General features: G+C 34.7%; 1 protein-coding gene across 1 annotated transcript in view; it reads left to right on the top strand.

The window, feature by feature from the left end:
* Positions 1–27,589, top strand: part of LOC118180219 (neuromedin-U receptor 2-like) — a 312,407-nt gene that overhangs the window by 207,815 nt on the left and 77,003 nt on the right. Inside the window, exon 3 of the mRNA XM_085821406.1 lies at positions 7,394–7,661. Within this exon, the coding sequence (XP_085677532.1) occupies positions 7,394–7,661 (268 nt within the window). The remainder of the gene's footprint in view (positions 1–7,393; positions 7,662–27,589) is intronic.

Here is a 27,589-nt window from a genome sequence, read left to right as displayed (position 1 = left end):
TAATAAATCTATTTTTAACATTTCTCATTATTGCGAGTTTAGCTACTTTTTGTAACTATTAGTCGTCAGTTGTGCTTGCTTTCCTATCATTTCTGATTTGATTTTGTAAATCACAACAAAAGCAGAACTTTAGTGTGAGTCCTTAAATAACATATTAAATTCATACGTCTATAGCTTCCATTCATCCCTCAGCATCTTCTGATTTCTCTAAAACTCTTTACACCACCAAATTAATCAAACATGTTGCAACTGTTCAGTATAGATGGCGACTGCAGAATCGCAAATTGAGTTACTGTCATCTGCAGCGTTCTCCCTTATTTCTTTTCCGCCTGCCGTGACTTCCCCAAGAGTAGAACTCTGGAACAAACTTTGCCTGCTATTTACTTCCATTTTGGGAGAAGTCAAGGGCAGACAAAAACCAAAAGACATTAAATACATCCCAAATTTCATTTAATTGTCCCAGAAGCTCTTTGTGGAACAAAAATTGCCACTAAATAATTATCAAGGACAGATTAAATCCCTTCAAAAAATAATAGCACTTCCTGTACCTCAAGACAAGACAAACTCTGTCCCAGGGAATAAACACTTTAGAACCTTTATATTACAAAGATGAACACGGAAGCCCATTGCGCATAACAGACCTTTTTTACTCTTGAGCACATCTTCATCACTTAAAGATCGCATTCTACTGATCAAACCAGTGGATTCTAAATTTCTAAATATATTCTACCACAGGTTCATAATTAGTTTACGGATAAAGTTAACAAGCCTGGGTTTGAAAGTATCCACAGTCAAACCAATACGCCAAAACGGATCTTCTCATTTCCTGTGAGAAGAAAACGGACATAGATTCCCTGCAAGGGAGAGGTGACAGAGAACTTGGGCAAATGGCGTCTACCAGAGGTAAGCAGGTGCATGCCCCTGGTCCTCCATTATTCAACGCTTGTTGAAGAATTTAAGGATGTGGGTAAGAAACGTGGTTTTACAGGGGTAAGGTGCTGTGGATTTAGAAACAGAGGATACAGGATGATACTTATTTAGATAACAGATATTACGCATTTAGAAATAGAAAAATGGTTACAGATTTAGAAACAGAGGGTGCAATGCCAGAATATAAAATAGAGAATATAAAGCGTAAAAGTAATGCAATGTATAAGTAGTGCCATATAAAAGTACATAAGTAATAAATATGTGATAAAATAAATAAATAGTACAATCAAAAAGTAGTACAGTATTAAATAAGTAGTGTAGTGAAAAGGTAGTACGATATTGAATAAATAGTGTAATGAAATAGGGACAGCTCAGCGAGAGGAGATCTTATATGACCTGGCAGATGTCCTATTCCAGGGCTGCAATTGTGGTGACAGTCTGACCTAACTTATGCACAGTTACACGATTTTAGGTAATAAAGCGTCTGTGAGTCTCCATATTACCGAAGCACTGACGTAGGTGAGAGGGCATTGATAGATGTTGTGGTCTGGGAAGCCTTCTGCTCCGCAGACGCAGCTTGCAGTTTCGGAAATGCCAAAGCGAATAAAATAAACAAAAAACAGTCCATGACCCGTGGGAAAGTTGGTGATTTGTGGGACAGACAGGCATCTTTGAAGGTTAACTTTTGGGAAAAAGTCCTATGTACGTCTCTCGGTATCACTTAAGTTCCATTCCTGTTGCCATTCCAGGGTGGCGTTTTGAAGCAGCTCCTTTTTCAAGCGAGACGGAGGTGCAGGAATATTAATTTCCTCTGCGTTTATGTTGCTACTTGCTTCTTTCATCTAAAAAAAGGAATCACTTAAATCCTCAATTCCAACAAAAGTCGCACTTCAGACGAGAAACAACTATAATTTATAAAGCTCCTTAACATCACAACCCCAGACATGCGTTCCAGGACACTCTTGAAACAACCCAAAGAATTATCCCTGAGAAGGTCATAAACACAGTCAGAAACATCGAAAACGTGGCTGGTAGATGTTACACAGTGCGACATGCACTCCCCTCAGGAATTTCCCTGGGATTTTATTCCTGCCCCAGATGGACTTTCTCATAGGATTTCAAGGTGACTCAATTGTCAAGGTCTCGATCCCATGAAAAACAGTTGCAAAAATTCAACAGGGTCCTGCTCAGTTTGTGCTTTGAAAGAACACATAATTATCGATATTTCACCCAGCAGATGAAGCACTGCATAAAGTGCGAGCACAGCCATAGAGACCAGAATACCTGCAGAAGCATCGAACAATTTGCTTACGGGGAAGGGAGGGAAATTTCCAACTTACATCAAAGCACTCAGTCACAAGATCATGCAAGACAAAAAGAAAGTGTTCTAAGACCACTTAGAATGAAGTTTCTCCAGGCAAACTTGATAAACTCTAGAGCAGCAATACAGTGCGAGGTGAATTCGGCTAAGCCTTTTCCAAGATCAGCATTACGACAATTGCAATTTTACTGGCTTACCAAATTCCTTTCTTTCATTCAAATCCACAAATACCAAGGCAGCAATTATTTATATTGGCCACTGTAATTCTCTCCACTCAAGGGCACACATTGCTCAGTTACAATCATTTTAAAATACTAAATGGAACCCCTTAAAGTTACTTCATTCTACATCTTCCCCACGGGGATTTGTATGGATGCTCTCACAGAGTTTAATGGATAAAATATTTCTCAATGACTTATCTTGGGAGCAGGTACAAATGCTAAACGCCCGTGAAACTCAGCTTTCAGTGGTGAAGCTGTAACAGTCCTGTGTCGCCGTGTTGAGAGTCCCAAGTAATGACGCTCATTCGTCGTTATGGATCTTAGCTGACTTTGTTCGGATGATCTCGATATGGATCCAGTGTCTTAAAACAGTTTTTTGTAATTTGCAGATGACACTGGGTGTTACATTGAGCTTTGTGGCCACCTGTGCTTGTGATTGGCCTGCTTCCAATCTACTGATAATTCCCTATCTCTTTTCGCCATCAATATGCTACTCATTTTATCTGATACCTTAATAAAATTTTTCTAACTCTTGCAAGAAACACGGCGAATATTGTATAGTAGCAAGAACACTCAAATTGCCGAAAGCCCCTCCACAATCTTTAGAATTAAATTTTTAGAATCTTCTTAGAATCCATAATCTTTAGAATCTTTAGAATTTCAGCTCCGTAGACACACGCGTATACGTTTTTATATTCAGATTCTAATACGTCTATGTATTAGAATCTGAATATTTGCATAATAGTACCTTTTGTTCAATACATTTCATACAAAGAGATATAATTTGCAAATTTTCCTAATTCTGCACACGAGTGCATTATATACTTATACAGATCCCTTTAAATATCGCTATACTGCTAATGGGGCAGCAGTTTAAAAATGGCATTAATACGTACACATAAACTTAAAAAAAGATATTAGCTTATTAAAGATTAAGCACTTCTAATGGGTTATTTATACTAACCAAATGTTTATTAATAATGTTGAAAAGAATTCCACGATGGAGATACTCTGTTTTCACTTTGAAAATCTTCATACCACATTACTTTTAATGGAAATTTTCCATAGCTTTATTAAATTAACCAATAGCTCAAAGCTATTTAAATAGTGAATAATTCCGCCCTGAAGGAATTTCATAGTTTCAGGGACGAAAGCAGCCAGCATTTTATTTACCTGTCAAGTATTTAGTTTATGAATATGAATAGCTACTCTTATTGAAGTTTTGGCATATAGCAACATCTTCTACTATTTTTCTTGTTTACTTTATAAAGCATATTAAAAATTACCTACATTTAAATACTTGTATATTTCTTTGAATTTTGTAACGGATGGGGAGAATGATAGTCAACAATGGAGAAAGGGGGTTTGTGGGAAAGAAAGGTTGAGAACCACTGTGATAGCATTTTTGATGTTCAACAAATTCTAGACACAGATAAATGGATTAAGTTTCTCCGATGCACTCTATTTCACAGCAATATTAACAAGCCTACAATTTATTTAAAAAAATTAATGAAGTTTCTATGAGAACCAATTTTCCATCAGCATTTTTAACTTATATATTTATTTACTAAGAAATTTGAATTTGTGCAAAATAGCGAAGACTGCATTAAAATCAAATTTAGTTTTACCTTCATATACTATATCGATGGTATAATCACTCTTAGTAATAAAAAATACTTAAAATGCATAAAGCTCAACAAACTAGCAATAACCAAAACAAAAAGACGTTCTTTACGTAAGCATTATTGACTGCCAGAGGATTACGTTATTTGACAAAAGGAGACTTTTCCACTTCTTTACCGTTTAAATGGCATCCTAGTATTTCTAAAAAAATTATTACTATAACGATTATCTACCAAATTTACCCAAATAAAATATCTGTACGAAGAAACTAATTGAAACACTTGTGAATTTGGAGAGATGATGTAAGGAAAATATGTTGGTAAATTTAACAAAAACAATAGTCTAGGCCTTCTCCTTCTACTCCGAAATATTATCTCTGAGATCTTCTAATCGAGGGTCTCGTTTGACTAACAGTGATAAATGTACCTACTTAGGAGTGGTATTCCATAATAAACTGAGCTGGCGGCTTCAGATAGAATCTTTAGCTGAGAGAATTGAAAAAGATTGAAAATTTGAAAATGTTTTGCCGGCTGTCTCTGAGGTTGTTCCCTGTTAAAATTAAATCAAACTTACGAAGCATTTATTTTACCAGTGTTTTGCTACTTCTGGAATGTTTTGGTCGCAGATGCATGAACGTTAATGGAAAAATTGGAAATGTTTCAAAACCAGGCCCTAAAACTAATTATTGAAGTGATAAATACTACACCTATAGATGCAGTGCTCCTTTTTACAAGCAACAGACCCATTAGATTTATTATCGAAGAGAAAGCCATGCTGTGTTTTGAGAAATTAATGAAAATTGGGATCCCTTTTTCTTGTAATTTTAACGGAAATCACAACAGGATCTTAAAACCCTAGAGAGATTCCTCCAGAAATTGATAAAACTTAGGTCCATATTTAACTGGAAAATGAGACGTTTTAGACTTTTCTGAAACCTCATAGATTTTTGGACTCTTTTGGAGGAATATCAACTTAAATATCATTCAATATAGTTTCAAAAAGCAAACATTTTAAGGTTCCTTAAAAATGTTGGCCCTTGAAACTACACTACACTTTATCCTAAACCGGACTAGTTTCACATCTGTACTAACGATTTATTTACTGAGAGTTCACTAAATACCTATGCAAGAATTGTTTCCGCCCAGTTTTCGTTCTTACCCGTGGATACGCGGAAAATTGCTTTTGATGGCGAGGTAATGGCAATTTTTGTGACCCTCAGAGAAATTAGTGCCCCAGATTTCAGCTATTACAAAATGACTCCAGGGCGTCAGTACAGGCTATTCGATCAGAAGCCTGTCCAATCTCAAAGGAAATCCTTGAATATCAATTGTTTAAAGAAACTGAGACAAGAGGGTAAAGAGATTGTACTACAATGGATTCTCGACCATTGCGTTAACGACCAGGCAGACAAACTTGCAAAAACGTTACAGAAATTGTTTAAAAGATATCTACAAATTGTTTTGACCATTTTGAAAAATTATACGTTAGTAAATTTTTGAAACAAAAAAAAAATTAATGAAAAAATTAATGAAAATTTTTTGAAGGAAAAAAAAAATAAGTCAACTTATGACGGGTATCTCAACCAAGAGCTGCAGAGGCATCTTAGAGAAGAAATTACCAGACAAACCACAGGAGTAGCTGTGGTTTGGAACTGGTCACAATCGCTTGGCAAGCCATCTCTATCGTACTAGTAATTTTAGCAGCCAAACTGCCTATTTTGCGGCTTAAATGAAGAAATGGGCAGGAACGGAAGGTTGCCAATGCTGCGTGTAGCTTCTGAGGTGGAGTAGTGCTTTTCTAGATATCTGTGTAGACATATTTGATTTAAAAATGAAATACATGTACTTCTTTTCCCACTTCAAGATAATGCTACTCCAAAACATGTTATTAATTTGAAACTTGAAAAAACATTGCATTAAATACCTTCTTTAAAGTTACGAATGAAGCATTAATTAATGCAAAGATTAATTGCAGATGGGCAACTCTGTATATTTTTATTAAATTGTAATTAGTTATTTTCTCTGGTAGATAAATCCTTTTATTAATCAGGCTAATTCTTTTCAAGACTCCATGTAGCAGAATAGTTTGCAGGTTTTAGTTATTTTCATTTCTATTGTTTCTGTTTTCTATGGCCACTTTACTGCTTAATATCCAATTAAGCAAAAATATTAATTAGTATTTTTGTACTTAAATTTCCTTAACTGTTCTATCCCCGTTTCTCCTTCCAACTCAACTTACCATGAACCGTCTGTACCGTGAAAGACAAAAAGACCCCTCGTCTTACAAAAAAGAAATCAGAATGGCGTTAGCAATTTGATAAAACGTTCTTATGAAAGATTATCTTCTGCTGTATCTGATGGTGAAAACAGTAAATTTCTGATGTGACGTTGATTAGGTAATTTTCCAAAATTTTTCTGATGTCAAAATTTGTGTTAATTTTTTTTTTAATTTTGTACTGAAACAATAATTTTCACGTATTTTCGTTTATGAAACAAAACAATCTCAGAAACTTATTGTTTTCGATATCGGACAGAGCAGAGAAAAATCTTTTAAAAGAAATATATATAAGATTTTAACAATTTCTTTTTTTTTTTTTTTTTTTTTTTTTTTTTTTTTTAAATCGCTGGATTTGTGTTCTCATTTCACAGAACAGAATTGTTGGAAGTAAAACAGTGATTATCCATTGTTAAAAAAGATTTTTCGATTTAATAATTTGTTTTATAGCATGTAACTGTGGCCACAAGAAGTGAATTTAAAAAATTAATAAGTTTACATAAAATCAATTTCTATTTTCAAGCTTTTAAAATCATTAATGACTAAACAGGAAAAAATATTTTATCACATGCCTTAATGGGAACAGGAGATTAAATAATTCTTTTTGTAAAATTCGCCTACCATTTTATGTCATGAATAATAAAAACATGTGTTTTTACAAAATGTAGTATTCGAATTGTATTGTTAAAAAATGCAAGCTAGTAGCTGTATAAATTTTTCAAGGACTCCCCACGTGTCCTTGAAAAATTCGTGATATAAATTGGTAGATAAATTTTCTAAAGAGAATTACTTAATATCCTGCTCTCATTAAACTTTAAACCATATGATAAATTATTTTTCTACTTTTAGTTCATTAATTGTTTCATATGTTTGAAACAAAAGCTTACTATATGAAAACATATCTTTTTTAAATAGCAGCTGGAAAACTATTTGCAATTTTGTGAAATGATATTACTTAAATTTTATTACACATCACTTACATTTTTCTGATAAAAGAAATAACGGTTTGTGTGCCTTTTTTTAGTTGGGTCCAGATGAAGAACCACTACTCGAATCGGCATGGTGCGGATTTCCTTTCAACGATCCAAACAGAGAATGGGAAACCCTTATGCTGTGCTCTACTTTCCTGTTTTTCGTGGTACCTATGACCTTGATATCTGTTCTGTACTTCAGAATCTCCATAACTCTACATAGAGCAAGAAACATGCATCGAGCAGAAACGGTCAGTCAAAACAGAACTGATGGACAAAGAGCAAGAATTCAGTCAAGAAGGATTGTGATACGCATGCTCAGTAAGTAAATATCGTACTTCTGCATCGACAGACTGGAGGCTATCATAAGAAATATATTATAACTAATTGCCAGCCTTAATTTTCATTATATATCTAGATCTGAATTAAAGTTTAAAAAAATTGATCAAATTTTACTGTTTTTATTTTTAATGAGAGATTTCTCTTGATCTCGCATTTTCTCTTGATTAGTTACTTTGAATACAAACTTTGAAAATAACAAATTGGTGTTACTCAATTTTCGAAGTACTACTAAAGAAAATTTAGTACAATGAATATAAACTAGCTACATTAGTAATAATAGGTAACATTTCATTTTACATTGCTGCTGATTTCAAATGAAAACGCTTATTTTCTTTTTAAAAAAATTATCACTCGTAGATGTTTAAATCAACACCAAAAAAATTTGCAATTTTTCCAATAATGACAAACCAAGATTACTGCAAATGAAGTATAGTACTAAGTAGTTCTCTGGTAATTTATCTACAGAAAAAAAAGAAAGAAAAACGAGGACTACCTGTCTAGGAAAACAGGCCTTCATAAAAATAGGCCTTTTTTATCTTCATTATAATTGTGGAACTTTTTGGAATACTTATAAAGGCTATCTACTTAACTGTAGACTAAAATACAGTGTTAGACACTTTTCTTATAAGCCACCAAATTCACTCAAAGCCCAAGATAAGTGCAATAAAGACAAGCACGTTGATGTCGACTATAGAACACGACTATGAACTATATGCAGGTTAACAACTAGGCCAAGACCCAGTCAAGATATCGCACCCCATTCTAACACTGAACCACCTCCATGTTTTACATTTAACTGGAAAGATTCAGGGAGGTGTAAAGACTTCTCTGGACTTTCTCCAGACACAAACATCCCCGATTGTCTGAGATAGAGTGAACGCAAATTCAACAGACCAAATGATATATTATTATTGAAGTGGGACTCTACCTTCGTGAGCTCTGCACCACTGTCATCGCTTGACAGATTTATGTCTGATATCACCAACGGTTTACGGATTACCAATCTGCCATAAATATGAATAGATTGGAAATCGCTTCATAACGGCTGATGCGGTGCTACTAGAGCATGGAAAACGTTTTCTGTTTCCATAATTGAAACTCCAATTAAATCCAAAAAGTATCTCCCTTACATTTCTCAGAAAAATATGTAACATGCCTCAACTTTGAATTTTTATACATTTATTCTCCTTCTTTAGGGTTTCTATGTCTATATTTTAATGGTTTGTATTGTAATTACACCACATTTGAAGCATATATGATCAAAATTTCTGAAATGAGCTAAATTAAAATGCAAATAATATGAAAACGGTATGAAAATATGTTTAATGAAATCATTCTATCACAAAGCTGGTTAAATTAATGGCTGTACACTTATTTAGAAAGAGTCACTCGAGTAATAATTATGTTTTAAAATTTGCGTAAATTTTCGTGTGCATTATTTTGCACTTTGTTTTCTATGCATTTATTTATTTAATGCGTTTTGCACATTGCTTTTTATTTTATACTAGCTGGCATATACTAATTAATTCGTCAGATTACCGGGCTGCGGCCAAAAAAAATTATTTTCTATGTACACATGAGAATAAAATGCATAAAAACATTCCAGATTGAATATAATTAGTTCATTCTTTCCAATCAACAACCAATTCGTAAATATTTTTTTTTTGTTTCCAAACTGACACTTCAGTTGCATACGTATGGCGTCATGAGTTAAATTTCATGTAATATAACAACTTTTGTTTCAATTTTAATAAACAATTAACATGGGAATTATGTATTGTGTCATTTAACATTTATTTATCATTTATGTATATAATTATGTATCGTGCCATTTAACCGGAAACAAAAAAGGTTGCCAACAGCAGCTATTTATTTAAAATACTGACATTAACGAAATATTTTCGGCATACAATGATGTTACATGAAATCGCAGGCTTTCTGCAACGCCAGAATGTCTGTATATAATAATAATATGTTTAATATTTGGCACTGCTAATTTTATTTCTCATCTTTTAAAACTTGCAAATTTTTGATTAACAAACTCAAACGATTTACAAGAGATCAGTGACATCATTTTTCGAAACAAGGCATTTTTATCTCCAGCGCATGCGTCTGTTGCTACTCGGAAAATGAGTGCGAAAATTAGCGTTTTCAGAGTTTTTAATTAATATCTCGGCTGATGGCTCGAAATGGCTTCCCACAAATTTTTCGAATCTGGGGGTGCCTCTCTCTGGAAACTCAAATCCCCGCCGTTCCGGAGAAGATGATGTTGCAAGCAAACAGACGCGCACACGTCTTAATAATATAAATTTTGTCTAATTTTGGACTTACGGTGATTTATGGTATTTGCTTGTGTCTCAAAACAGGAGGCACGTTTTTGAGGTAAGTAGCTTGATACTGCACAAACAGATGGTCAGTTATTTTCTAACATCTTTATTGTTACATGAAATTCTCAGCCGTAATCCAATTTAAAATCTAGTTTGCACTTAACGTACGTGGAATTACGTGGAATTGTAGCATCGTACGTGGAATTATAGCATCTTACGTGGAATTACGTTTAATTATAGCATCGTACGGCTATCCTCCGAATACCTTTTTCTTAGAAACCTGCCGCCTGATTTGATAACAATTTTTAGTTCCCAGAAAGAGCACAACGACCTGTAATTTAAATGTTATGTCACAATATCAGTGTTTATGATAAAATTAGAGATAACAGACGTTCTACGAGTTCATCATTATTTCCTAGCGTTTCAAGATGTAATTTTCATGAAACTGCTAGAGAACGTTTAAATTATCGGAAGCCAAACTCACACTGGGTACCAGAAATGGTTATCAAATTAGACTACAGATTTCTATGAAGACAGATATCAGAAGCTAGTCGTACGGTATGATAAATGTCTTAATGTAAGTACACGTTATATTACGTTTTCATACCAAGAAAAAACATTCTTCAGTTTTCTCTATCTCTTTTAAATGTTTTCTTGTATTAACGAGTCTTCATCCCAAAAATGTTTTACCTTCTTCTAGTTTTCCTCAAAATTTCTACCGCTCCTTTAATCATTTTGACAGTCATATACGGCGACTGCCTAATTGTTTTTGTATGTTAAAACTGATGTATGGATATGTGGTTCTCCAAGCAGTCACCAGTCTTAATTCTTGAGACTAGAAGTACAAAAACCATCCATCAACGTCTCTTCGTAGAATTCTTGAGAAAAGTCAATTAAGAAAAACCGATCTTCCATTTATATCGCACAAGAAACAAATAGGACAAAAAGTTTTTCGCTGCTCTTCTACAAACAAAGACGAAAACTGGCTGATTTGATTGATTGTTGCGAAAATTGTTTCCAGCATAGTAGTTTCGACAGCCTGAATCTTAGGAACTGCAAATCAATTTTGTAGCGCAATTTTTCATATTATAGAAAAAATCTAAATTGGATTTTATTTGACTCTAATTTCAAGAATTAATATATGTATTCCGGAATAGTTATTCGGCCACTTTTTTACCCATGTGAATTTTTCTTTAGCTGTTCATGCATTTGTAAATACTGTAATATAGTCTTCTTTAAGCATAAAGTTATTAGACAACTATTTTCAAATATTTCCCATAAAAATACCATAAAACTGAATTTATTTTCATTCTTAAATATAACTAAATAACTGATTTGTACAAAAATAAAATTGAGAATAAAACAAAGATTTCTATTTGAATGCAGCAAAATCATGTGTAAATAATCCTGAATTATTATTATGTACCGTTAAATTTATAAGATATTTTCCCCCTCCTTCCAGCCTGCCTTTGTTGTGTAACGATAAAACACCCAGCGACTGTTATAGAGGTCCAGGTTTGAATTCCCGCTAGGGTATTCACGTTCCGTGCTTCAAATATTCTAATGAATCTATGAATTACGTAAAATTAAAATTTTTTTGTTCATTCACAACTAACTTAATTTTAAAAGTGTAAATACGTGATTAAAAAGCAATTAAATTCAATAAATGTATTTACTAAGCAATTAAATTCAGTTAATTTATTGCATAAAGTCCATGTATGATATCAGAATTAAATGTTTCAGAACAATGTAAACAAATTTTCTTTGCCAATTATACTAGAACTATTGCTAGTAGAATACTTTTAAGTTTGGCATGCCATAAAACCGTATAATATTGTTACGAAATGTACAGGCGCGGTGAGATAGCTTCCCCGCAAAGCAGGTTTAGGGTTGCCATAAAATGGCAAGGGAATGCAGGGTTGCTATATTTGGTGAGAAATCGCCCATTTGGCGATATTTTGCGACAAAATTGGCGATATGCCGTGGACGGATGGAAAACCTTCTGGGACGAATTCTTACCGGTTTAGCCCAGAATGTTCTCGAACACAAGCCGAAAGCTACATAAACCCAGCTGCTCCACAGTCAGTGAGTGTGCCACGTCTAGCGAGCTGATAGTCAGTCATGAAATTAGTATCTCGAGCTAGTCAGTCCGTGCGGATTCGATCGTGTTGACAGCCGAGCAGCAAGTGCCGAGTGGGTCTTCGAGTGCACCGAAAGAGTCTCGTAGTCTATCATGCTTAGTGCATCGTCAAGAGAGTGTGTTGAATTCTGGGAACGACTGAACTGAGGATTCGGGAGCTGTGCTCTGCGTGTCGTCGAGTGTATCCCGAGTTGTAGCGTGGAGAGTCTCGAGAGTACGTGGAGTTCCGAGAACGACCGAGCAGAGTCGGGAGCTTTACTCTGGTGCTTTGCAGTGAAGCTGTCTTTATGAACCAAATGATCTCAATAGTGCAGATGGAATGTATACAGACGGTTCTAAATCCCTAGAGGGAACAGGCAGTGGCTTCTGTTATATCGAAACAATAGAGTTACTTACCAGTGGCAAAGGAAACTAGGTACTTTTAACTCAGTTTTTCAGGCAGAGTTACTAGCGATTAGAGCAGCCATAATTTATCTGTCGTAGCGTTATGTAATTTATCTTTAAAGATTACTCATGTATAATAATGTATCTCATATGAATTGTCTCTTTCTTTTTTTAATATTAATGTTTGAATAATGATAGGAATGAATCCATAACTCGTCTGTATATTCAATTTCTTTTATAACATCGTTTATCGTTGTGGTAATATGATCTGAAAATCTACTCATATAATATTTGCGTTGTTTTATATATGTATATGTAAGATATAAAAAAAATACGATAGCTGCTTTAAAACTAATTGGCGACCTCAAAATTAACGATTCCAGATTTGGTGCTCTCCCACTAAATTTATCTGTTCTCCCGAATTCGAGAGCCTTGTATGTTATTTAACAATCTAAAATTAACCAGTTATAGCTTAGAGTACTTTCTGCATGTACTTAGTATAAATACTCTTGGCATAAAAAACTACGTCATTCATTTCCTTAGCTTCTGCCACGCAACATCTACGCTGCTTTGCTTGTCCGTCTAAAATGATTTCGCGCCGTTAATCTGTGCGTATAAGAAATTATTGTAAATGTTTATGATTTGAAAAAATATTTCCTACGAAGAATTATGCTAATGTACGTGGAAATAAGCATCGTAATTAGCTGAACTTTTTTTGGTATGAACATCTTCGTCCCGTCTTGCCACTCCGCCATCACGACTGGGCATCAAAACTTTTACATATATATATATATATATACGTAGTATCTATCTATCTATCTATCTATCTATATATATATATATATATATACGTAGTATCTGTAAGTGCGACACAACCACCAGAGGGCCTCACCGATGCGCCAACAGCGAGGTGAAAGAGGAGTATGACAGAGACTTTCTTCTGCTATCCCACGCGAAGGTGGTGAGATGTCTGTCCACACGTGAAGGTGTAGAATAAGGAACTGTAGTTTTCCACGCGAAGGTGCTAAATTGACTGTATAATACATCAGCGAGTGCGAGTAGGCACTAATCGGTTAAGTGATAAGACTGGCAAAAGCTGTACAGAATCCTGTTTGTATCAAACGGCGCTTGTATTTAATCTAATTTGTACCTCTTCTGATTATCTTTATTAAATGTTCTGTGGTGTGGAAAACTACGTTGGAATTGTTATTTAGCATCTTCAACTCCCCCACTACAGAAAATCTGGGGACTCTGACCGTGATATTTGGATACTTGATATTTGAATACTTCATACTTGGATACTTCAGAGAAGGTACTGTGAAAACTTTGCTTTATTTCTTTCTTGAAGATAGTGATACTTTGGTTTCGTTTTTAAAATGACTTTCTTAAATAATTTTTAAAAAAGTGATTTAATAGTAATTGCGAAACAAATTGGACAAACTGTTCCAGAAAATGCTAAAAACGCTAACATTAGAAAAATTATCGAAAATTCTGATATTTTCAAAACGAACGTTGAATTTGTTCGCGGCGTCGTCAAATCGATCGCAAAGGATCGGACGCCTAAAACAAGTAATGAACACTATCTGTTAGAGATCGAACGTCTTAAATTGGTTCAAATTGAGAAGCAGATTGAGCTAGAAAGTTTAAAATCACAATCATTATCGACTGATAGAAGAAACGCGCAGACTAGTGTTGAAGATATCATTAAAAGCGTCAAAACACTAACTATAGCTGTACCCCAGAAACCGGAAGCTCTGCATTTGTTTTTTCAGTCGCTTGAGAAAGCTTTTACTACTAAAAGTGTACCAGTGGAGTTAAAATCAGAAGTTTTGATTAATATATTAGGTGATAAATGTAATAATGTTTTAACGTATGTTTCTGAACAAGAAATCGCAATCGAATTCTGAACAAGAAATGATAAATTAAAAACTCTAGTCTTGAAAGAATTTCAGCCGACACCGCGTGAATGTTTAAACAATTTTTAAAATGCTCAGAGACATTCATCTGAATCGCATGTTCAGTTCGCGTCTCGACTCAGTGCAACTTTCAATTATTATTGCAAGTTAAGAGAGGTAGATGACTTTAAGAAATTGTGTGATCTTATTGTATCTGATAAGTTGTATGAAACTCTGGATAAAACAAATTAACATATTAGTGTTCGGAAGGGTCAAAGTTGGTTCCCACCTAATCCATTGGGAAGAGAATGTGATTTATTTTATTCATCCAGGGGTAAATCTTTAGTTGATACCAGTAACACACGAATCGAAACTCCAGAAAATAAAAAGCTTAATTTTCCCAAAAACAATCTTAGAAAAGCTCAAAGCAATTTCAAGGATTCAGGGAAATTTGTAAATCAGGGTAGTAGTAAACCAGAACGTATTTGTGGAGTAAAGGGGAGTGGTATGTGGTATGTGGTAAATGGTATGTGGGAGTAAAGGGGAGTTGTTTCATTTTGCGAGAAATTGTCCCAAACGGATAGAAAAGGAGGAAAGTTTGTCTCCAAAATAGATATCTGGGTTAGAGATTGAATCGGATAATGCAGCTAGAAATAAGTTAGAATTTATTGAACTGTTGATTGATGGTAGGAAAGTAAAATGTTTAATAGATTCTGGAAGTGAACTGATAGTTGTAAAGAAATCTCTTTTTCTGAATAAATTATCAAGTGGATGTATAGAACTCAAAAGTTCGTTTGGTCACGTGGTTAAAGCGGAAACGGCTAAGTTTATTTTCTCTTTATGCGAAAGCAAAAAGAGATAGAAGCAGCGATGGTTTATGACTTGATAACAGACTGTATTTTCCCCCCTTCCTGTCTAAAAATGATCTGTTGTGACCAGTTGCTGATTAAGCAATATGAAAATGATTCCGTCGCGACGGAAAGGAATTTTTTGTCTTTTATTTCTGCAGCCATTGAAGGAGACAGCGAAACAGATTTATGGTATATTAAAGGATTACGCAATACTGTTTCCACTCTTATTAATGAGTATAAACCGTTAGAAAAGCCGCGCAGTACAGACTTAAAAATGAAAGTAATATTAAAAGATGATATTCCAGTTTCTCAGCGTTCGAGGAGAATTCCTTTTGATGACCCAAAAATTGTTGATAATCAAATAGATGAATGGTTAAAGGATGGGATTATAAAGCCGTTGTGTTCAGAATATGCTTCGCCAGTTGTTTTGTGTAGAAAAAAATGTGGCAAGACACGGATTTGTGTTGACTTCAGGCAGTTAAATAAAAAAAAATAGTTAAGGATTCTTTTCCCATGGCACAAGTAGAAGAGGTTTTAGATCGTTTGGGTGAAGCAAAGGTTTTTTTCGACATTAGACTTAAAAAATGGGTTTTTTCATGTTCCAGTTGAGGAAAAATGCACCAAATATTTGGCATTTATTACTCATTCAGGCATATACGAATTCCTAAAAGCACCTTTTGGTTTGTGCACGTCCCCTAGTGTATTCCAAAGGTTTATTTATAATGTGTTTAGAGATTTAATTCGGGATGACACTGTTGTTACTTACATTGACGATTTTATTATTCCAGCACGAAATGAGAAAGAAGGTTTAGAAAAGTTGAAACGCGTTTTAGAAGTAGCCAAAGAATATGGTTTGGAGATTAATTTTAAGAAATGCCAGTTTTTGGAAAGAAAAATAGAATTTCTCGGGTATGTTATTGAGGATAGTACAATTCGCCCCTCTACTGAAAAAAACCAGGGCCGTTCAAAATTTCCCGGAACCGAAAATCCTTAAGCAGATTCAAAGTTTCTTGGGCCTTACTGGGTATTTTAGGAAATTTATTGCCAATTATTCAAAAATAGCGAAACCACTAAGTGATCTTCTTCGTAACGGAGCAGAATTCAAATTTGGGCCTGAGCAAAAAGATGCATTTAATAAATTAAAAGAACTTTTATCCACAAGTCCGGTTCTTCATATTTTTAAACAAGGAGCACCGTTAGAATTGCATACAGACGCAAGCAGTCATGGTTTCGGCGCTGTATTGCTACAAAAGTCAGATAATGGACAGCTACACCCCATTTACTTCATGAGTAAAAAAACGAGTCTCCAACAAGAGAAGCTATCTAGTTATGAGCTTGAAGTTTTAGCTATAGTAGAAGCTCTAAAGAAATTCAGGAATTACCTTTTAGGATCTAAGGTCAGGATAGTTACGGATTGCGATGCTTTCCAGAAGACCATGTTTAAGAAAGATCTAACCCCTAAAGTGGCAAAATGGGCGTTACTTCTAGAAGAATTTGACTATGAAATTGTTCACAGATCTGTGCAACAAATGAAGCAAGTGGATTCATTAAGTAGAAACGCTGTTATGATGGTTACTTGTTCTCGGGGAGAAGTTACAGCCAAAATTGCAGCTGCGCAAAGAAGTGATGAGCGTCTCCAGTTGCTAAAATCCTTAGTCGAGCAAGGACTAAAAAAAGATTTACTAGTGAAAAATGGAGTATTATACAAGTTCGACAGTGGTCGTGAGTTACTTGTGGTACCCGAAGCATTAGAGCTAGAAATCATAGGTAGTATCCACCACAGGGGACATTTCGCAGTGTCTGAAACGGAAGATCTGCTGAAAATCGACTTTTATGTTCCTAACCATAGAAAACGAATTGAACAAGTTATTTCAAGTTGTATAGAATGTATTTTGTGCGACAAAAAACGAGGTAAGGGCGAAGGATTGCTGAATCCCATACCAAAAGATAGTATTCCTTTGAGCACTTTTCATATCGATTTTATAGGACCATTACCTTCAACAAATAAGAACTACAATCATATCTTAACCGTAGTTGATGCATTTACAAAGTTCGTGTGGCTCTATCCAGTAAAGTCTACATCAGCATTGCAGAAGCTGAAACTGCAACAATCAACTTTCGGTAATCCTTTGAGAATTATAAGTGATAAAGGTACGGCGTTTACCTCTAAAGACTTTGAAGATTACTGTAGTCAAGAGAAGATCCAGCACATATTCACAACTACCGGTGTTCTAGAGGAAATGGACAAGTAGAAAGAATTCATCTCAATCTGATTCCAGTCCTATCCATATTATCCATAGATGATCCAACCAAGTGGTACAAATATGTTGGAGATGTACAAAGGATCTTGAACAGCACTAAGAGCAGAAGCACAAAGAGTTCTCCATTTGAGCTTCTCACTGGTGTTAAAATGAGAAATCGAGAGGACTTAAAGATTATGGAAATTCTTGAAGAAGAAAGAAATATTATGATGAAAGATCGAGAACATATGAGAGAGGAAGCAAGGAAAAACATTCTAAAAATTCAGGAAGAGAATAGAAAAACATACAACAAAAAGAGAAAAGAGGCACAAGTATACAATGTGAACGACTTAGTTGCCATTCAAAGAACGCAATATGGAGGTGGACTAAAGTTAAGGTCAAAGTTCTTCGGTTCATATCGTGTAACAGCGAGGAAAAGCAAAGATCGTTACCAGGTGGGAAAAGTGGGACACCATGAAGGTCCTGGATGTACCACTGCAGCGGCGGATCTCATGAAGCCGTGGACTTCTACTATCTAACATTATGTGGGGTTCTTCCGTACATCTTTCTTTTTGTTTTTTTCTTTTTCTTTTTTTTTCTTTTTTTTTTTTTTTTTTTAATTTATTTTCAGGTGCTGTCTTGATGTTCCAGTGTTGCTGATCCGTGTTTTCGAGGACGAAAAAGTGTCAGGACGGACGAGCTGTAGTATCTGTAAGTGCGACACAACCACCAGAGGGCCTCACCAATGCGCCAGCAGCGAGGTGAAAGAGGAGTATGACAGAGACTTTCTTCTGCTATCCCACGCGAAGGTGGTGAGATGTCTGTCTACACGTGAAGGTGTAGAATAAGGAACTGTGGCTTTCCACGCGAAGGTGATAAATTGACTGTATAATACATCAGCGAGTGCGAGTAGGCACTAATCGGTTAAGTGATAAGACTGGCAAAAGCTGTACAGAATCCTGTTTGTATCAAACGGCACTTGTATTTAATCTAATTTGTACTTCTTCTGATTATCTTTATTAAATGTTCTGTGGTGTGGAAAATAACGTTGGAATTGTTATTTAGCATCTTCAACTCCCCCACTACATATATATATATATATAGAGAGAGAGAGAGAGATGGAATACATATATATGGTGTGTGTGTGTGTGTAATGAATGAACAATTTTGGAAGCACTGATGTAAGAACACTGAGATGTAGAAGAGTATCAATATTGTTCAGCGTAGATACTTGTTCCATATTAAAAAGGAACAAGTCGAGCTGAATTAATTTCCTATTTTATTTTAATTTACATTTGTACAATTCACTTGGCACACCAATCGTACCTATTTTGATACTATGGCGAAAGAAGCGAAGCATCCACGCATTAGAGAAGTTGAAGCGAAAAAAGACGGATTCAGAGGAAGAAGGGAGGGTATTAAAAGTTTCAGTTCCGAGCTAAAAATGTTTTATTTTACAATTATTTGATTGGGCAAGAGGCATCTGCATTAAACGTTACGTAAGCTAGCATGATTAATTTGAATGACGCAGTTTAGACTTATAGCGCTGTTTTTAGATAGAGATGAAGTCCCCAAATTAAATAAAAGAAAGAGGTTATAGCCAATTAAAGTTAGAAGTTTGCTTTCGTATTTTTCATCTTATACATCCCCCCTTTCAAGAAGGAAAAGGAGGAGCGATAGAGAAGCCTTTTTGAGAGAAAAAGCATTATAGCCGCAAAATATGAGAAATATGTTTTTGAAAATACAAAACATAAAATTAACTTTTTAACAATTAAAACATTATAAGTCGTAAAATTTTGAATTTAATAATAATTTTAAGCACTATATTCTTTTAAAATAATTGCACATTTTAGAGTCCTATTAAGATTCGAGTCCAATCTGTAAGAAGTTCTTGTTTCTGAAACATTGACTTCACAATTTTGATACGTCAGGGAAGGATTTCCAAAAATTTTTACACACAATATCACACTTATAAAACTTTTATGCACCCATTAATTATTACGAACAATCATAATTCTTAAAATGTTACACCGTACTAATTTTCACGTTTATAAATTACACTTTATTATTTGTAATAGCATTATTGAAATTATGCTTTTTATTTTCCTTATATCATTTTACAATTTTTTTTATTTTACATAACTTGGAGCCCCTATAGTTTTCTCGTAGTACACACGTATCCAGTTATTTGGGCATAACCACTTTTACGAACTCATATACTAAATTTTCATGTGTGGTTAAGGGTCGCTTTGGCAGTTGCTTATAAAGGCCTCCGTTCCTTATTTAAAGACAACTGGTCTTTTTGAACTGCATTATACATTCCATTTATTAAAAAAATCCCACTCCATTATATGAAAAAATAAAAATCGTATATAAAAAATTAAATAAAGTGGCAACCTTCAAAGTTTAGGAACAGTTATGCTGAGGTAAAACAGGTCTCTGTTTCTGAACCATTACTCACTCAACATACTTTATTGTTGATAATTGTTGATAATTGTAACATTCATTTACCATAATTCCAAACAAATTTTAATACATTTTACTCTTAATTAAATTCTCATATAAATTTTATTACGATTATTCAATTTCTTAAATCTTTGGTATTTTTATATTAATTTTAACAGTATTTAGTATTCTCTCATTTAATAATTATTTCATTTACATTTCATGTACACATCATTCTCAAAATAATTAGAAATTCGTAAAATTCAAAGTTTTAAACAATAATCTTATTTACAAAATAATTCCAAAATTCTTAACATTAATTCAAAATTTTTGACAAAACTTATACTTACTAATAACAATAAAATTTAATAATCTTCCCTGAATAAAATCTTAGAATACTTATATATTTTAATTTGATATTTTCATAAAGCAGCGCTTCATTAAATTTTCAGATTTGAAAATGTAATCAATTATTGAGCATGCTGTGTATAATGATGCATTTGGAGAGAAACTATAAATTCACTGGCGAAACTAAAAACCCTTGGCTAGAACATAATCGCTCAAAAGGCTAAAATCTTGTACATAATATGTAATTTTGAAATCAAAAGAAAAACTTTTAAATATTTCAATGAAAGTATATTTTTGTTTTTAGTCAAAGAAAAAAAATGCATATTAATTGAATGAAACTTAAGTAAAACCTTACTCTTGTAAAGAAAAAAGGGGAAAAATACTATTCAGTGTAAAACATTAATTAAGTTTTAAAATCAATTGATCCTTAAAAAACTCAAAAGGTAGTCAAAAAAGTGATCAAATAGTTTTTAACAATTGTTTTGTAGATAAGAGCAATAAATCTATAAAGTTGAATTTTAGTTTTTAAATTATATACTTTAAAATTACAGAAAGAGTTGAAAAAGAAAGAAAAGGAACTATGTTAGAAAAATAAAAAGTCTTCACGTCATGGGCTTCTCATGACGACTTTAAAAACATATAAGCCATATTAGTAATTTAACAGTAATACAGTAGTACAGAATAGTAATTAAAAAAAACTATATACCCTTTAAAACATCCTTCTTTATCCTTCTCTTTAGGAACTTTCAGATAAAAAATTCGTACTTTTAAAAAGTATTATAGGGTGTAGACTACTCCAGGTTTCTTTAACATACATAATGAATTTTAAAGGAATTTTAGTGCAAATTCTTTTAATTCTACTAATTTGGTTAAAAATAGTATTTTCAATAACATTTTTAGATATGTTTGAATTCCAATTAATAAGTTTATTAGTCGAAAAATTAAAATCTTTTCTTTTATCAAAAAAGTTTAATTTCCTTCAGTTTATGAATACTTAGATCAAGGTAAACTATTTCCGTTTGGTTTTTATTGCTTTTATTTAGTTTTAGACAATTTGGGTAGATTTTGCTGTGTTCGATGAGATTAAAATTTTTGAAAGTAATAATGTCATCAATGTGTGTTCCTTTATACTAATATTTAGCAGTCAAAATTTCAAGATTTAATTGAAGAACAAAATTTCAAAAAAAAATATTCTTAACTACTTTCATTCACTACCTCTCAGACATCTTATTATCATTCAAAATTTTATCAAAGATAAATTCAAAGGAAATTATCTCAATAAAGATTTGGTACTTGATTTCATAAAATTCAAATTCAACAATGCTTCTTCCAAAAATAAAAATGTTTTCTGTACCATTACCTTTCTACATAAAAATTATGATGATCTTCAACTTCATAGGATTTCTAAACAAGAACAACAAAAATTTTCTGCAATAAATTCCAAAATTTCGGTTTGCTTCAAGTACAACAAAAAACTAAGTAGTTTTATTTCTAACCATAATGAAGAAGATTTTGCAGCAACATGATTATGTGATGAAGAAAAATTTCTGCCATTTATTAACAAAAAACACAAGCATATTATAACAGGAAATCTGGACATCATTCAAAATCATGAGATTAGAGTTCTTTTGAAAAAGGAACAAAGTTTAGACCTAATAAATTCATTAATAAATTACATTTCTTAGAAAGTATTTCTACTGATATCGATAATTTCATCTTGAAAGTTTGTTCTCAACTTAGTTTGCCTTCACATCTATTTAAAGAATGGAAAAATAAAATTATTAATCAAAGCAAAAAGAAAATTGAGAAAATTCAAGGATTTAAAGGGATTAAAAACTGGAAATATATACTTCTAAAGTTTTCACAATTAAAAAAGCAATTTCCCATAATTATAATTTCAGTTGTAAGGATCCTAAGTTTTACTAACGTTTATTTTATTTTAAATCTTTACTATCACTTCTTATTTTCTACTTCCGGCCAGAATTAAAAGCTTTAACTTATTTATGCAAATTTGTCTTGCTAACGCCAAGTACTTAAGTTGTGGCTTTTTGCTAAGCAAGAGAGAGGAAGGAGTGATTATAAGCAGGCCGCTTGCCATAGTAGTTTTACTCGTTTACTGCTTGCATTCAAGGCCAGAGGTTTAATCCTCTTGATAATTTTAAACGTATCGTAGTTTTAGCAGCTCTCTGTACTACATACGGATTTTTGTTAAATAACGGCCAATCTTGAAGTTAGGCACTTGTATATTAATCCAAAGTTAGTTTTAGTTAGAGTTTTTAGTTAGTATTTTTATATTCATACGTTCAGACCACAAGTGGTTAGTCTCTGTATTCCGAAGTTCCGGAAATCGCTGTAAAGATAGAAAAATAAAGGGTTTCGTATACCCTTCCTGTGTGTATTGTCTGCTTCACAATTTATTGAACATAGCTTTAGTAAGCTCCCTGTTCCGAGTCAGGACAGTTAATGTTTCCAAAGCAAGTAAAGAGGAACACAACTCCTGATAGTGGCGCCCGACGAAGAAGAATAACCATGGCCGAGTTTCAGGAAGAACCTGTGCTGCCTACAGAAGCGGCTCAGAATCCAGAAATGCCAGCTGCCGCCCTGGAAGGATTTGGGTACATCGTACAGACCATGCGCGCATCGATGAAACCAAAAGCAACATTTAATGGAAACTCACCGGTAACCAGTTTTTTGGAAAACTTGGATGACCACTTCATGCTGTATCCAGTCCATGAGTTCCAGAAAGTCACCTTAGCTACCAGCGCATTGAGGGGCCAAGCGCTTAATTGGTTGAAATATATAGGCAGAAATCTCTTGGGTCAAGCGGGAAGCCCCACCTATACTTACGAAAATTTCAAGACTGCCTTAGTAAAAGCCTTCCCTTTCGTAAGAAATCGTTCAAGGTTAGAAGCGGAACTCTTCAGCATTTACCAGAAACGAAATGAAAATCTCTCAAGCTTTATTTTAAGAAAAATTCACGTCTTTCAACTCTTGTATGGAAGCGGTCCGGATCCTGAGATAATCCAAGTGATTTTTCCGAGGTTACTTCCCCAAGTACAAGACTTTTTTGAATTAAAGAATCCGACTACACTGGAAAAGTTATTTGAGCTAGCAATCCAGTTTGAAAGTAGAAGAACAGCGGACATTGAAAGAAGACGCCAGTATGAGCAACGAAGCCAATTTGGTGCGCCAAGACCACAGCAAAGGCAAGAACACGGCTACGGAAGCAAATCGAATCAGTGGGCAAGGAAACCCGAGTATCCGAAAACAACCGGCGAACGTCGACAGTTCAATACTAAGCCAGAAAAAAAGTCTGAAGGCCAGCGGAAAAAGAAGGAAGGCATGGAAAGGAAGAAAGACAATTTAAACTAAAACGGATTTCTGCTGACGGGAGGGTGCGGAAATCCGAAGGCCAAGAAAACCCCTCTTCCTTCAAGTTAAATACAGTTATTGTGAAAAATTTGACTCTTCCAAAGATTGAAGTTCTGGTGAACAACATTCCAGCCACCGCACTCCTGGATACAGGCGCGCAGTGTTCCTGTGTGGCAGAAGAATTTTTTAGGAAGTATTTCCGTAGATACCGCATATAAAATTCGGATAATACGACAGTGTTAGCTGCCCAGGGAGAAAGATGCAAATGCATAGGTAAATTACCATTATATATTCGTATCAAGGACGAGCAAGTAAAGATCATGTTTTTTATCGTAAAAAATTTACAAGCACATGTCATTTTAGGGATAGATTTTCTTTCAGAGGCAGAAGCAACGCTGGATTTTAACGAAGCGTCCCTTAAGCTGACGATGAAACCAGTTCGAGAAGAAAAAAGAGAACCACCGACGTTAAATCTCAACCACCTGCCTACGGGAGAGCAACAAAAAATTCGCCAAGTGGTAAGTGAATTTGTTTCGTTATTTAGTGATATTCCCGGATTTACTCAAGTTACAAACCATAGTATCGACACCGGAGATTCACTGCCAGTTCGCCACAAACCATATCGGTATGATAAGAGTAAAGAAAAATTATAGAGTGGCACATTCGAGATATGTTACGTAAAAAGATCATAACGCCCATCTCAAGTAGTTATGCTAGCCCGGTTGTGTTATGTAAGAAAAATAATGACTATCCGGTAACATATCCGAAAATGTGGCGTTTTGCAATTGACTACCGTAAATTAAACTCCATGACTAAATATCCGGTATATCCGTTACCTATTATCGAAGAAATTCTAAGGAACATAACTTCTACCAAATATATGACTACGTTAGACTTAACGACTGGTTATTTTCAAATAGGGATTAAACCGGATGATGTGCCTAAGACTGCTTTTATAACCAAGTCTGGCACTTATGCATTCTTGCGTATGCCGTTTGGCCTTTCAGGGGCACCGGCAACATTTCAGCGATGTATGGACATTGTGCTAAAGCCTGTTCTAGGAAAGACCATATTTATCTGTTTAGACGATATCTTTATTACTACTGATAATCTGGACCAACATGTACAGGATTTAAGACAGGTGTTTTCAATATTAAATGAGGCCGATCTAAAATTTAATATCGAAAAGTGAAAATTTGCAGCCTCTGAATTAAAATAATTAGGTTACAAAATATCTCAGAAAGGAATCGAGACGGACGAATCAAAAATAATCGTTGTGCAAAAGTATCCGCCGCCAAATACGGCGAAGAAGCTCTCTTCTTTTCCAGGACTTTGTTCATATTATAGGTCCTTTATAAAAGATTTTGCAGCTATTGCTGAACCATTGTTAAAATTAAAAAGGAAAAAGGCAAGATTCTCGTGGACGGCCGAAGCCAATAGTGCTTTCGAAAAATTAAAGCAAGCATTAACGCAAACCGCTGTTTTGAAATTTCCTGAAAATGATGATAATTTAGAAATTTCAGCGGATGCTTGGGATTATGCGGTAGGAGCGGTACTTTCACAAAATCAGCATCCCGTGGCATTTTTTAGTAGAACGTTAAATCAAACACAAAGAAATTATTTCGCGACTGAGAGAGAGGCACTTGCAGTTCTGTTAGCAGTGCAAAAGGTCCGAGTCTATTTTGGAAGGGCGCCAATAACAGTGTATTCTGATCATGCGGCGGTAACTAGATTGTACTCAGGGAAAAACTTATCCCCAAGGTTAATCAGATGGGCAATCAAGTTACAAGAATATAATCTGGTAAATAAGCACACCCCCGGAAAGGAAAATATCGTAGCAGATGCCCTATCCAGAATAAAAATAGATGAAGAAAGTAATACTGTAAAGGTGGCAATGCTCACAGCATGTACGATACATTCCCGAGAAACTGTAATAACCGAACTGGGTAAGGATGCTGAATTTAAAAATATTTATGAGTATTTAAAGGATCCTGAAAATTTTAGCCACCAAGATATTGTGGCGATAAGAAATAGGGCGGCCCATTACGAACTAATAGATGGTCTATTATTTTATACAAAAACTACGAATTCCAACAACGAATTTCGACGTGTTATCCCAGCTAGTCTTAGATTAAATATACTGCAGGAGTTACACGACTCCCCTTTAGCTTCTCATGCTGGTATTTGAAAAACCATCCAACGCGTACGCGAAGCAGTTTATTTTCCTGAGCTGCAAAAGTTAACACGGGCGTATGTCCATTCCTGCCCAACATGTCAAGCAGTTAACTATATTAATTTCCGCTCGGCCGGGTTTCTAAATAGAATTAAATCCGAATTTCCAAATGAAATAATTCGCATCGATTTATTGGGCCCTTTCCCAAAAAGTCAGTTAAATAAAAAAACGCTATCTCCTTGTTATGGTTGATCATTTTAGAAAGTGGACCGAAATTGTTCCCTTTAAACGAGCCTCCGCGAAATTAGTTACTGATTCTATTTTAAATAACTATATTTTAAAATACGGTGCGCCCCTAAAAGTTATATCGGATAATGGTCCTCAATTTGTAAGTAATATATTTGAAGACATGTGCCAAAAACCGGGCATACGTCATTTAAAAATGGTCCCGTATCGGCCGCAATCAAATATAGCGGAACGGGTCAATAGAAATATAGTGAAAATTATCCGTAGTTATGTTAAAAATTTTCATAAAAGCTGGGATAACTATGTCAACTTTCGCTCTTAGGACCGCAAAACATGATACGACGGGCAAAACTCCTGCTGAGTTATTTTTAGGCAGAAAGATTATAACGCCGTTAGATAAATTATTTTATGTTCAACAAAGATCCCCAGAATTAAAAATGGGCGATATAGAAAAATTAATTAAAGAAGCAAAAAAGAACACTGAAGTAGCACAAAGAAAACAGAAGCTCTATTACGATATGAAACGACGGGGAGTAACTTATAAAGTAGGGGATGAAGTGTTAAAAATTAAGCATTCACTTTCTTCAGCACCAGAAGATAAAACTGCCAAATTTTATCCACGATTTGAAGGACCATATGTTATAGAAAAAGTTACTCAGGCTGTAGTGGTGTTAAAAGCCAGGAATGGTGAAACCTGCACTGCAAACGTTGACCAGACAAAACCATTTTATAATCGTAATAAAATGCCAATATTTCAAGATCTTTTGCAGGATCCGGCACGGCAGGCACAAGCTCCAGAGGTGGAACAACGACAATCACAAGGGCAAGCCATTACTAGACAGGAGCAATTGAAAAGAAAGTTCTCCCGTTGGAAAACTGAAGGTAACAAGAAAAAGAAGCCGTTCCACCGACCAGAAAAGAGAGGGCACGACCACCCACAGAATGAAGAAAGGAGAAGTACGACTAATGCAAAGAGAGCCAGGAGAAATGACAGCAACTATAACACGGCTCCAAAACGGAAGATCTTCCCATTGGATAGGAGTCTACGCAGCAAATGTCGACGAATTGATGAAGGAAGACCAGCTGCAGATGCAAAGAAACAAGAAAAATTTGAACAGCCAGCAACGAGATCCAGGCAAGAACGAGAGACAGTTGTCCCGGTTCCGCCATGACCCGCTGCCATCAAACGGCCGAGACCACAGGCAGAGGCTAATAAGAAGGTCTTCAAGGGTGACCGAACTGGAAGGAAAAGAAAGCTCATGGAGGAAGGAACCGAAGGGCGAACCCGTACAAGACGGAAGATCAACCAGTCTGTAGTCTTCGCCACTTTCCAAGCCTGAGCAGAAAAAAGGATGTCTGAATATCACAAAGATAAGTAAAACTTTATGTTACTTTGAAACCTTAAGTTAATTTTTCATTCTTACTGCAAGTGGCAGAATTTAAGAAGTTTTACCTCATGTGAGGTCTATCTTTATCGCCAAAAAGG

This window comes from Stegodyphus dumicola, chromosome 7 (assembly GCF_044657685.1).
Source record: "Stegodyphus dumicola isolate Sdum_Otavi_A_Nest chromosome 7, ASM4465768v1".
Classification (NCBI taxonomy): Eukaryota; Metazoa; Arthropoda; class Arachnida; order Araneae; family Eresidae; genus Stegodyphus; species Stegodyphus dumicola.
Note: the sequence above shows the minus strand (reverse complement) of the source record. Positions and strands in the feature narration are given on the sequence as shown.